The 14,304-nt window shown below is 36.6% G+C and overlaps 1 protein-coding gene across 2 annotated transcripts in view; it reads right to left on the bottom strand.

The window, feature by feature from the left end:
- Positions 1–14,304, bottom strand: part of COG5 (component of oligomeric golgi complex 5) — a 324,571-nt gene that overhangs the window by 288,359 nt on the left and 21,908 nt on the right. For both annotated transcript variants that reach the window (XM_081146842.1, XM_081146843.1), the window contains exons 3-5: positions 10,173–10,230; positions 5,699–5,753; positions 5,527–5,596 (exon numbers count right to left, since the gene is read on the bottom strand). In XM_081146842.1, coding sequence (XP_081002968.1) covers positions 5,527–5,596; positions 5,699–5,753; positions 10,173–10,230 — 183 coding nt within the window. The remainder of the gene's footprint in view (positions 1–5,526; positions 5,597–5,698; positions 5,754–10,172; positions 10,231–14,304) is intronic.

Here is a 14,304-nt window from a genome sequence, read left to right as displayed (position 1 = left end):
ACTATCTCTCACATGAGATGTTTCACTGGCTTACTAGAAGATCTAGAGCCCCTCAGCTATCATTTCCTCATTACCTTATCTACATTCTCTACATCAAACAATCCTAGGATTAAGTTATACTATGTCTTCAAACAATATAAAGAGACAAACTGACTTTTAAAAAACTCTTATAGGATCCTAGAAGATGGCGACACTGTGGCAAGCAGCAGAGCACCCCTGCTCCTATCCACGGACTCGATTTACCGCTAAAATACTGCGTAACCAGCTTGGAAAAACCAGAGAAACAGACCTGAGGGGACATATCTCAAGTAGGGAGCACTAAAGAAACATCATAGACTCTGGTAAGAGAGGGGAGCTTAGAAAGAGGGAGTGTCCCCTGAACCCTGTGCTGGGCTCTGAGCTCCGAGGCTTGGAAGCTGCAAAGCTCCATCCCCTCGGAAGTGCAGACTGGCTTCTAAAAGCGGGGATCTCACACCCGGAGCGGAGGAGAGAGGAAGGAGCACCCCGCGCAGAGGGCAGAGGGACCCAGGGGAGTGGTGTGCCTGCAAGGAGGGGACAGCGCCTTCCTAGAAAAACAAAGCTGCTAATGGTGGGCAGCGCCTTCCTAGAGAAACAAAGATTCTAATGGTGGCAACGACAGGCATCTTTCACACCCGGTGCTGACCACAGGAAAAGTTGTCCCAAAGTGTGCGGCACCCCAGTAGAAAGGGACCAGAGGTCTGCACTGAGCAACCATATACAGGGGCCGTCTCTCTTCCTATAAGGCATTGTATAGAACTCCAGAAAATATTTAATCTGTGTGGTGCGAAGAAGAGGAAGAGAGCCCTCCTGCCCCGAGAGAGGGACTGGAGCTGCCTGTGGGGTGGATGGGGGTCTCCAGGCACCTGAGCTCCCAGTGCGGCGAATCTAGGATTTTTGACCCACTCTGAGGGGAGCCGGGATAGCACGCAAAGAGCTACCCCAGCTTTACTGATATCAGCGGTGCAGGGAAGCTGCAGGGAGCTGACTTTGGGTCCCCTCCTGCTTAGTGCGAAGGCACGAAGGTGGCAGAACATTGCAGGGCGAATTCTCTGCCTGTGTGTTGCTTTGTATGTTTTTCAGTTTTTTATAGCTAAAGGGGCATCCACCTTCCTGGCTTGCATTGGGGAGACTGACCAGCAGAAGCTGGGATGTGTGTCTGCATTATGGAGAGTTTGAAACAAGCGCCCTGTGTGATCAGCCAACCAGATATGGGAAGGGAGGGGCGGAGCACACCTACCTCTCCTGCAGGCTGGGAGCACCACCCCCAAAAGGAAAGGGGCTGGTTCAGCTCACTAAAGCCCCAGATATCCCCCAAAGTGTACAGTCCTGAGGGGAAAGGGAAAACAGCTCACAGGAGGACATTACAAGAATAAGACTCTCAGGGACTAATGTTTGGGAACTGGAGGAAAAGCTGGAAACCTCTGCTGGGGGCTGGGCAGGCAAAGTATTCACAGAATTTTTCTTAATCAAACTCACTGAGCCTAGACTGCTGAATCGGCCCATACAAAAAAGGCAACAGATTGAAGTCAATCTGAAACTGCAACAGGCCATAGTATGGGGAACTAGAACTGGAAGATAGGGTAGAGACTGAGGAGCTTCCTTTGAAACAGAGACTAACTTACCCACAGTGAGTGCCTGACAGCAAAAACTCTAAGTAAGGGGAGCAATATCCCAAGCTACACTAGCTGGCCTGCACCCTAAAGACTCTTCAGAAGATGCTACCGTTAAGACCAGGGAACCACAAGGGAGAGGCAAAATAGGTGACAAGTGGAGGTGGTCCACAGAGAGCCTCAGATCAACCAACTACCCGAGGACACCAGAGCCAAACCTAGAAAACTCCTGACACTGGCTGATACACAAGTACCTCCCAGGAGACCTGAAATCAGCATACAAAACAGTGAGCCTCAGACAAATAAGCTGCACAGATAAAACTGACCAGATTTTCTTTTTCCTTAGAAAAAAGAGAGAAAAGGGGAAAAATTTTCTTTTTACATTTTTAAAAAAATGTGTTTTGCTTTGTTGTTGTTCTTTGCATTGTTTTGTTTTGTCCTTTGTTCTATTATCAAGATTTTTTTTTTAAATATATTTTTATTGATTTCAGAGAGAGGAAAGGAGAGGTAGAGAGAAAGACAGAAACATCAATGACAAGAGAGTCACTGATCGAGCCCACAAGCTGGACATGTGCCCTGACCAGGAATCGAACCCCGATCGTCTGGATCCTAGGTCGATGCTCAACCGCTGAGCCACGCCCAGCCAGGCTCAAGATTTTTTTGATGTTCTCTGCTTAATTGTGGGGACATTATCATTATAACCAATAAGTTTACTAGTTTTTCTATTGTTTCCCCCGTACCTCTTATTGGAGGCCCTCCCTACCCTTGCTTTCTCTCTCTCTCTTCTCGTTCCACTTGAATAACTTTTTTTCTCTCTTTTCTTATTCTCCATTCTGTCTTCCTTTCTTTTTGTTTGCTTCTGTATCCTTATTGTATTTTTATTTTTTATTTTTCAACTATTTTCCTATTCCTACACTCTACCCTTAACTTTTTGCTTGCCCTTCTTTCAGAATCTTTTCTCTGCCCCTTTTATCTCCAAGTAGCTTCTCTATTTTTCACTTTCTATTTAATTTACTATTATTTTTCATTTTTCATTAGTATTGCCGGAAAAAGACCTTGATGAGATAGAGTTAAACAAGTTATCAGAGATAGAGTTCAGAGTAATGGTTATAAAGATGCTCAAGGAAATTAATGAGAACAAGAAGACACTTAATGGAAAGGTCCAAGAATTTAGTGAAAACATGAAAAAAAGAGCTAGGTATCATAAATAAGAACCAGGCAGAAATGAAGAATACTATATCTGATATCAAGAATAAGCTGGAAGGAATTAAAAGCAGGCTCAATGAAGCAGAGGATAGAATAAGTGACTTAGAAGGTAAGGTAGAAAAAAACAATCAGAGCAGCAAAAAGAAAAAACATTTAAAAAGCAAGAGGACAGTCTAAGGGAGCTTTGGGACAACATGAAGCAAAACAATATTTGCATCATAGGAGTGCCAGAGGGGGAGGAAAGAAAGGGATAGAGAACTTGGTGGAGAAAATAATGACAGAAAACTTCCCTACAATGGTGAAGTTCAGGAAGCACAGAGTGTTACAAACAAGAGGGACCCTTAGAGACCCACTCCAAGACACATCATAATAAAAATCGCAAATGTTAAGGACAAAGAGAGAATATTAAGAGCTGCAAGAGAGAGACAAGCAGTTACCTACAAAGGAACCCCCATAAGGCTGACAGCAGATTTCTCAACAGAAACACTTCAGGCCAGAAGGGAGTGGCACGAAGTTCTCAAAGTAACGGAAAGCAAGAACATGCACCCAAAACTGCTTTATCCAGCAAGGCTGTCATTTAAAATTGAAGGTGAAATAAAGAGCTTCCCAGACAATAAAAGGCTAAAGGAGTTCAGTTCCACCAAACCAGCATTGCAAGAAATGCTAAAAGGACCATTTTAAGAAGAAGGAATATTGAGAGAATATTCCTTCTCTCAATAAAGGGGAAAAATGGCATTAAATAGGTATATATCAATAGTAACCTTAAATGTAAATGGAATAAATTCTCCAATCAAAAGACATAAGGTAGCTGAATGGATAAGAAAACAGGATCCAAATATATGCTGGTAACAAGAGACCCACCTGAGAGCAAAAGATTCACACAAGCTAAAAGTGAAGGAATGGAAAAAAATATTCCATGGTAATAGAAATGAAAAACCAGCTGGAGTAGCAATACTTATTTCTGACAAAATAGACTTCAAAATAAAGACCTTAACAAGAGACAAAGGTGGTAACTACATAATACTAAAGGGATCAATCCAACAGGAGGAAATAACCCTTATAAATGCATATGCACCTAATATAGGAGCACCTAAATACATAAAAAATTTCTTGGGGGACTCTAAGGGGGAGATCAACAGCAACACAATCATAGTGGGAAACTTTAGCATCCCACTGTCAGCACTAGACACATCATCAAGACAAAAAATCAACAGGGAAACACAGGCCTTAAATGACACACTAGATCTAATGGATTTAATTGACGTTTACAGAACATTTCATCCCAAAGCAGCAGAATACACATTCTTCTCAAGTGCACATGGAACATTCTCAAGAATAGACCACATGTTAAGGCACAAGGCAAGTCTCTACCAATTCAAGAAGACTGAAATTATATCAAGCATCTTCTTGTATCCTGAAACACTAATCAGAAAGAATATATGCACCCCTATGTTCATACCAGCATTATTTACAATAGCTAAGATCTAGAAACAGCCCAAATGCCCATCAGTAGATGAGTGGATAAAAAAGCTGTAGGACATTTACACCATGGAATACTATGCAGCTGTAAAAAAGAAGGATCTTTTAGCCCTTGGCACAGAATGGAAGGAACTAGACAATATTATGCTAAGTGAAATAAGCCAGTCAAAGAAAGACAAGAACCACATGATCTCACTTATATGTGGAATATACTAAACAAACTGATGAACAAAGTGGATCCAGAGACATAGCAGCATAGAACAGACTGAGGGATCTCAGAGGGAAGGAAGGGAGTGGGTGGGGAGAGATTAATCAAAGAACCTACATGTTCATAAGCATAACCCATGGACACAGACATTGGTATGGCAAAAGCCTAGCGGTGGAATGGATGCAGGGTGGAAGGAATCAATGGGGATAAAAAGGACATCTGTAATACTCTCAACAATAAAAACAAAGAAACTTAAAAAAGAAATAAAATAAATTAAAATAAAATAAAATATAAAATAAAATAAAATAAAAATAAAAAAATAATAATAAAATAAAATAAAATAAAATAAAATAAAATAAAATAAAATAAAATAAAATAAAATAATAAAATAAATAAAGGTCTGGGATGGATTAATCCATTTTGCATTACTTTCTTTGGGAAATCACACCTCGGTTTTCAAATGTTTCAGAACTTGACAGAATTCCGGAACAGATTACATTAGAAAACCGAGGTACCACTGTATCTAACTACAGGCAAATATTTTTTTAATAATCTATGGAAAGTATGTGGAAAATAAAATGTTTTGAATATCTCTCTCTTGTAAACCTAGAAAACTACTAAATTTCGGTCAAAAACTGAATTTCCTGAATAGGCACTGCTATTAGTACTACTATAGGTTTGGGTTGCTTACACTTGATCACAGCAAACAGCAAGAATTGAATAAATGCTAGGTTTTTTTCTGTTCTCCATTAAAAGAAATAATTTTGAATTCTAAAAAAGTTAGTAAATTATTATACACTCCAATAATAAGAGAATAATTCACTTGAACAGTAATTTAGATTTGTATTTTTTAATTGGCTATCTTATTTTAAAGCCCTTTAGTATTTTTCCCCTGTTCTCTCATATTCTCTTATTTTCTCAGAATTCATTCCCTTGAAATCTGTCCATTTATAAAAATAAAAGGAACAACAAAGTATAAAGAAATGAAAAGTAAGAACCTACCTGAAGTCTTGCTAGTTGTGCAGTACGGGCTACTATTTTATTATATGGCTCAAAAATTTTTGCTTTCATCCTAAAGGAAAAATAAAGAGAGGAGTGGTAATAAAATCATCTTCAAAATATCAACAGATAATAATCCTTCTATTCTATTTATTTACAAAATGAATAACAGTACCTATCAACAGCTCCCTGTAATGCCCCAATTCTTGTCTGCATCATCTGAAGAACACCTAGGAAAACATAACAGCTTATATTACTTTACAAAGTTATAAGGGCTCAAATTGGGTAGAAAATTAAGTTAAAAAGAAATACATATACACATACATAAGCAATTGTAATCTAAGCAACCAATATATTTTACCTGCACTATTATAAAAGCCTCTATCTCGCCCTCTAATCCTTGTTCCACTGAAGAATTCTGACAAGAAATGGGAAGTGACTACTTAATGGGGATAGGGTTTCCACATTTGGGGTGATGAAAGACTTCTCCAACTCAACAGTGATGGTTGCCCAACACTGTAAATGTAATTAATGCCACTGAATTACATACTTTAAAATGGAGAGAATGGTAAATCTCATGTTAATGTGTTTTGCACTATAATTACAAAAAAGAAGCCTGTGTTCTTAAAAGTGCAAAATTGTACCATGACATTCCTCTGCTAAACCCCTTCCACAGTCTCCCCTTCACTCCTATGTTAGAACTAAAGTCCACAGCCTGGTCTTGTACAAGGCCCTATTTGATTTGAATATGGCATACTTTCCACCTGGTATAGTCTTTCCAACCCATTTGTTCAAGTCTTGTCTTAACATAAAAAATTACTAGCAGGTCCCTCAACTAATTTAGATTCTCTTGTTATTTTCTTCTACAACATACATTTCCTTTATGGCACTAACTACATTAATTACATATCAACTTGTATATCTGTTTAATGTTTTATTCTCTTACTAGGTTATATATTCCTGGCATTTAGGAAAAGTCTCTTTTTCATTCGCTATTGTATGACAAGAACCTAACTCAAACTACTTCCCATGGCAAGTAGTCAATAAGTTTAAATTAATGAATTATATGCTAGATAAAGAAACATGAACAGCAAGAATATTATTGCCTTTACTCTCTACACATACAACATGATAAAAAACTTTTTACAAAACTGTAAAAATATTTTCAGAAAGATATATTCAGAAAGATAGATCTTAAATTTTACTATTTATATATGCGTAAAAATAGGTTTTCCAATGTTACATATGTAATTGTTTTGAACTCCATTCTTTAAAACTCACTTTCTCTATTTAACTTGCATAGTTGTAGTTTTGGAACATAGCATTCTAAATAAATTTAAGCATAGAATGTTGTCACATATTAGATGAAGTAATATTAGAACTAATAAACACTCCTATCAGCATACAAATATGGGGTGAGGCAAATGTAGGCTTACAGTTGTGAGTACTTGAAGCACAGAGTTAATAAAGCTATTGTAATAATCATGACCTTCATGTCTTTTCCCATAGAACGACTGTAAACCTACTTTTGCCCCACTCCATTTGCTTTCATTTGGCTCAGTCCAATAGAATCCTCTCTGGCCCCAGGGATTCCTGTTTTTCTGCTGGCTTTATGATTCATTGACCTTAAGCCTCCAAGAACGAACTGCCCTTACTTGCACATCGTTTTCTCTCCACAAGTCAATCTCAATTGGCTTTTCATACTCACTTGATCTTTATTAAGGTCATCAGAAATCTCTAAGATAACAAATTCCATTGTCAGTTCCATCTTTTTCTTGTTAGAACTCTCAGAAATTCATCACACAGTTAAACCACACCCTGTCTAAAACATTTTTACCTCTGGGCTTCACACACCCTGGATTTCCCCTTATCTCATTATTTGATCCTAATCATCCTGTTAGATCTCTACATGCTAGAGTACTCAGATTTGACCCTCAGCCTCTTCTGTTCTCCATCTACAATCTCTCAGGGATTTCAGTCAATCCCAATGTTTAAAATGTTATCTGTTCAATAAAATACTGATTTTATACATATATACATCTGCTTATATACACATGTACATATATCTATATAGATTTTCTTTATATCTGCCTATGTACACATACACAGACGTGCACACACACATGTGCACACAAATCTTTAACCATGAACTCTTTTATTTCAAATTTAAGATGCCCAAGACAACTTCTGCTCCACCCTGGGCCCATCAAAATCTTAATCTTCTCCAACCTAACCCAACTGTTACTCATACCATCATCCTTCAGATTTTCCAGACTAAAATCTTAGGAGTCATTCCTGATGACTTTTCCCCTCAACCTTTCTATCTCCCATCAACAAATCTTACCAGCTCTGGCCCCACTTTTATCCCATCCATTTTTCTCTCTCTGTCTCTCTTTCCATCCACTATTCTAATCAACTTTTACTACTCTAATAACTTCTAAATTTGCACCAATGATTCTACTCTTGCCTTCCTATAGAACCGACAGATAAAACTTTAAAGAGTTATTAATCCTATCACATAATCCTCCAATGGTTTACCATTACATTTAGAATGAAAATCAAAATTTATTTCCAAGAACATTACCTACAATTTTTTCCTTCATTCACTAAACTCCATTCATACTGAACTTCTTTCTGCCCCTTGACTTGACAAGCTAATACTTACCTGCCTTCCCACTTATTGGTCCCTCAGTTTCTCCCCAGATCTTCATGTGGTAGCTCTTTCTCATCATTCAGATCTCAACTCAATGTCATCTTCTCAAAATGGCCCTCCCTGACCATCCTAGCTAGTAAAGGAATACCCTTCCTCCACCCCATCATCCATTTTATTTTTTTTGTAGGATTTACAAACATCTGAAGTTTCCTATTTGTACATATTTTCTGTCTACTTCCCCACCTAGAACATAAGTTCCATAGGAACAGTGACTTTTCTATTGCTCACAGGTGCCTGATACCTACTAAGTGCCCAATTACTATTTGACTGAGTGAACAAATGAATGAATGAGGATATCTCTTTTTATAAAACAGGCTTAATTAAATAGCCCATAAAGACAAGGACTCCGTATATTATCACAGCTGCCTGGAATCTAGCAAATTTTCAATTAATATTTAAACGAATAAATGAACAAAAATAAGTAGGGAGCAGATTTAATAAAATAGGCTTGATAAATATATCTCCAAACTACTTAGATGGCGAAATTTTAAGTATATAGGGATCAGAATATATGTCATGCTAAAATGAATACTAACCAATTCATACTTTGACTTTTTATGTTCAAATAATCTGGAGAATATTCTTAGGTTATCGTAGGAACTCTGAGAAGCCAGCCTTTGTACTCTATACAATCACCAAACGAATAGCTATTCTAACTCAGTCCAACAGTACATTTTAAATACTGTAATCAGTGAAAAGCATTCTGGGAAAAACAAGCACATTATAGAACTAAACACATACGAAAACCACAATGGGAAGTATTTCTGTTGTGATGATTCACATATACATATATACATTCTTATACACACTCAGAATCAACATACTACCATGCCATCCTCACAGGTTTTACAAATGAAAAAATCACTTAACGTTTTAAAAAAATTACCATTAAAAAAAGGATATTATTTACTTGCTTCCAGAAACACATAAAAAATATTTAGAGATTAAAAAAACATAATTAATTTCCAGTAGTAAGTCAGTACTTAGAGCCTCTTAATTTTCTCATGAACATGGTCTGATATACACATCCTAAATATTAAAATAGCAGTTGAACTATTATTTCTGAAAATACTAAGTTCTTTATCAAGATGTCTTAGAAACAGTGTACATACTGAGACCTTTGAGTTCATAAGAAACACTGGGGGAAGCATTAAAGAATATTGCATAACAAAAATCAATATTCTTCTTCCTTAAGAATTTCATCAAAACAGAAAAAGATCACTTAGCTTTCTTTTGATGTGCAATGATTAATAATAGTAATCACAACACAAGTAATATAAAACATGATTATTAAAATTTCATATTTATAAGATATAGTTTAATCAAGGGGGAACAAAAAAATTCATAAATATTAGTCAAACAAAAATGAAAGGATTCATAAAAATTAAAATCCAATGTATCACTATTCTATTAGACTTTCATTGAAAAGCCAAAAATAAGAAAAAAATTCAAGCTTACTTCCTCTACTGCCTACTTTGGTGTTGCTGATGTTTTAGTTGTTTGAATTAACTAACAGTTAGAGAAATACTAAATATGTGCCAGAAATTGTTCTAAGTATTTTGCTAACTCATTTAATCCTCAGAATAACACCATGTTAGTACATATTAATACTCCTTTCCTTTATAGATAAAACTGAGGCACAGAAACATTAAGTAACTTTAAAGTCACACATCTAGGAAGTAGCAAAGCAAAAATTTGAACCCAAATAATCTGGCTCAGGGTTCAGCAGTGTTTTATTAAAGATTTGTGGAGCACAGCCACACAAATTTACTTACATATTTTCTGACTTCTTTCACTGCAATGGCAGTTAAGTAGTTGCAAAAGAGATAGTATGGCCTGGAAAGTCTAAAATATTGACTATGTGACCCTTAACAGAAAAAGGTTGCCAATCCCTGGTCTAGCTCTATATAATCTGTAATAGTTAATGGAAATATACCTTCCAAAGATTCAATCCCAGTTGCTTGTGCCAGTAAATCTTCATGTCTTGCAACAACCTGAGAATAAAACATAAACAATCAACATATGCTCTAAGTATAAGATATTTTTCTTTGCGACAACAATGTAACCATATAGGAAGAAGGAAATACTAACATGACAAAGAAGACATACAGGTTCCAAAGGAGTGTTTGAGATGAGTTATTAGCAGGAACACAAAAACACTTGTAATTCGACATAGAGCCAAAAAAAATACAGCCTTTTCACCAACTCCTTACTTTCCTAATGGGATGTGCAGGTGAAGTTGTGCCAAAAATAAAAAAACAGCTAATTCTTGCCATGCTATTATATGGTTTCCCTTTAAAGAATGTTTTCAAACATCAGATTCCCTTAGTTCTTGAAATTAATTCAGCATCATCAGGACCACATTCCTATCTGGAACGAGATAGCAGAGTTACTGCCCACCTCCCTCTCTGCTTCTAATTTCCCAGAGTCACAGCAAATTCTCTTCCCTGCAGGCTGATATTTTTATGAAAATCAGGGCTACGTGAATGGCCATATTACAAAACTAAAAAGGTTAAGAGTTAAAGGCCACATGTAAGAAATTCCTAGAAACATCAAGAATTCATGCAAATCTTCAGAATGCAAAATCCCATATAATTTTGTACCCTTTATTCCAAGTTTCATGTCTAATCTGTAAACTGAAACTCCTAATCAACAAGGGTTTATTCACTGGAACCCCTGCATCCTCCACCTAGTCCTATTTCAGATATCCTGTCATTCTGTCAAGTCCCTTTCTATCATATCCATCTAAAATAAGCATTACTTTTGGTCTCCTATCAATCTTTTGATATCCTTAAGAGTTCCAGAAGATGTCTGAATTTTCCCCAGTCCATTGATATAGTTACCAATGTGTGCATTTTAACAAGACTAATTTTCTTTTAATTCTCTATTCCTCTTTGTTCCTTATGATAAATACTTTGGAAAAGTTGAAAAGTCTAACTGGATGAATTTCCAAGAGATCTGGAAGACAGAAGAGAGGGGAAAACTATTTTCCTGTTACTGTTTCAGCTAGTAAACAAGGTCCTAAGACCTGAGGATTTAGAAACAGTTGAGCTAGCTGGTCATTCCAGAGTTTAGTTACCAGGTACCTAGAAACAGAATTTTAGCAGTGCCATGGGAGATAACATCAGAGAAGCATAATTTTAGCAGTACCACGGGGTAATACCAGAGAAACAAAATTTTAGCAGTGCCATGGGAGGTAACATCAGAAGCTTTTGGGTCTCTGTGTTACATTTATTGTAGATCCTTCGACTCAGTCCACTCACTGTCATCCAGCGATTACATAAGTATCCAATACTCTGTATTAAACATCTTCCTGTTTTAAATACCTAGAGCGGATCCTAATTCCTATACTAAACCACAAGTAATACAAGCCTTGGTACATATTTTGTAATTTTAATCATCTATTATATTTTAAATCATGTTTATTATATCTTATTTATGGGTGTAGTTAGCATTATCCCAATTTTTTTTCCAGCAGAAAACAATTATAGCAGGTACAGATTTCAAATAGGACTAAGAAACTTTTTCTACCTCATATCCAAAACTACTATAAGTATAACTTGTTCCCTCTAAGAGATGTTAAATAAATTTTATTTGTAGCTCTATTTTTACTTTTTATTTTTCAATTACAGTTTACATTCAGTATGATTCTGTATTAATTTTAGGTGTACAGCATAGTGGTTAGACAACCATATACTTGACAAAGGTGCCCCAATATTTCAAGACCCACAAGATATTAAATAAATTTTAAGTTTTTACTGATTCCTGCACAAAAGGTATTATTGCATGCAAGGAAAAAGGAAAATACCACCCATAAAAATGCAGAAAGAATTTCAGGTGGTTCTTGCAAAAAGCCACCCCCTGAGATCCCTAGGCAGAGTTAAGTGCATTCTTCCCTGCTTCCATAAACACTTGGTACCATTCTATTTAAAACAGGCATCACTTGGCTGTCATTATTTCTGTATGTATCTACCACTGGTCTGTAAATCCTTGAAGAGCCAGAAAAATGTGTTCATTTTTCTATACCCATAGTCTGACAATTCAAAATATTTTATAAATGTTTGTCAATAAATATTGAACTCTGATACTATAATCAGAATTTTAGAGTAAAAGTGAGCTTAGAAGTCATTCTAGTCCTAAGCTGCTCTATTAATTGATAAAGTAAGACACAAAAACTTAAGCAAATACATCTCATAACAGATCTAGGTTTCCTGGTAAACCTAGAAATTTATTCATAAATTTCTTCACTTAAATATTTATTAAGTGCCTACTCAGACAAAAGGTAACACTAGGAAATATAGATAAAACCATGTGATAGGTCCTAGCAGGGGTTAGAGCATCAACCTGCAGACTGAAGGGTCCTGGGTTCAATTCCAGCCAAGGGCACATACCTCGGTTGCAGGCTCAATCCCCAGCCTCAGTCAGGGCATTTGCATTAAGCAACCAATTGATATATCTCTCTCACGTCAATATTTCTCCCCACCACCCGCCTTCCACTCTCTCTGAAAAGCAATGAAAAAAATATCCTCAGTGGAAGATTAAAAATTAATAAATTTTTTTTTAAAAAAAAACACCTGATAGCCTGGCCAGCATGGCTCAGTGTTTGAGCGTCGACCTATGAACCAGGAGGTTACGGTTAGATTCCTGGTCAGGGCACATGCCTGGGTTTCGGGTTCGATCCCCAGTGGGGGGGGGTGCAGGAGGCAACCGATCAATGACTCTCATCTTTGATGTTTCTCTCTCTCTCCCTTTTCTTCCCCTCTCTGAAATCAATTTTTAAAAATTTTTTTTAAAAACATGATAAAAATTATAGAATTGTATTACGAACAATTAATTATATGCGAACAAATTGGACAATCTGGAAGAAATAGATAAATTCCTAAAAACATACAATCTTCCAAAACTGAATCAAGAAACAGAAAATCTGAACAAAGTGATTACAACTAACGAAATCAAAACAGTAATCAAAAGAATCCCAGCAAACAAAAGTCCTGGACCAGATGGCTTCCCAGGTGAATTTCACCAAACAGTCAAAGAATTAACACCTATCTTTCTCAACCTCTTCCAAAAAATTCAAGAGAAGGAAAGATTCCAAGCTCTTTTTACAAGGTCAGCATTACTCTAATTCCAAAACCACATAAAGACATGACAAAGAAAGAAAATTATAGGCCAATATCCTTGATAAACACAGAAGCAAAAATCCTCAACAAAATATTAGCAAACAATCCAGCGATATATTAAAAAGATTATACACCATGATCAAGTGGGACTTATTCTGGTGATGCAAGGTTGGTGTAATATCAGCAAATCAATTAACATGACTTACCACTTAAACAAAATGAACAATAAAAATCATATGCTCGTATCAAGAGATGCACAAAGAGACTTTGATAAAATCCAGCATCCATTTATGGGAAAAACTCTGAGCAAAATTGGAATAGAGAGATCATACTTCAACATAATAAAGGCGATATTTGACAAACCCACAGCCAACTTCACACTTAAAAGGCAAAAACTAAAAATCTTTCCCTTAAGATTAGGAACAAGACAGGGATGTCCACTTTCATCACTCTTATTCAACATAGCACTGGAAGTCCAGGCCATCAGACAAGAGCAAGAAATGAAAGGCATCCAAACCGGAAAGGAAGAAGTAAAATTGTCATTAACTGAAGATGACATAGTCCTGTATAAAGAGAACCCTAAAGATTCCACTAAAAAATTACTAGAATTGATAAATGAATTCAGTAAAGTAACAGGATACAAAATTAATATTCAGAAATCAGGACTTCCAGTCAAGATGGCCATAGGTAAATATACTATACTCGAATACTCCCACAGCCACATCAGAATTACAACTAAACTACAGAACAACCATCACTTAGAACCCCCTGAAATCTAGCTGAATGGAAGTCCTACAACTACAGATTTACAGGAAGAAGCCATATTCTCACTAGTAGGGAGGACAGAGACATGAAATGGGCTGGTGTGCCAGATAAAAATCAGGACAGATATCTGGGCTGCAGAGGTTCCCCCTGAGGAGTGACGAGTCCCAGCTCCACGTCAGGCAC

The sequence above is a fragment of the Miniopterus schreibersii genome (assembly GCF_964146895.1).
Source record: "Miniopterus schreibersii genome assembly, chromosome: 9".
NCBI lineage: Eukaryota > Metazoa > Chordata > Mammalia > Chiroptera > Miniopteridae > Miniopterus > Miniopterus schreibersii.
Note: the sequence above shows the minus strand (reverse complement) of the source record. Positions and strands in the feature narration are given on the sequence as shown.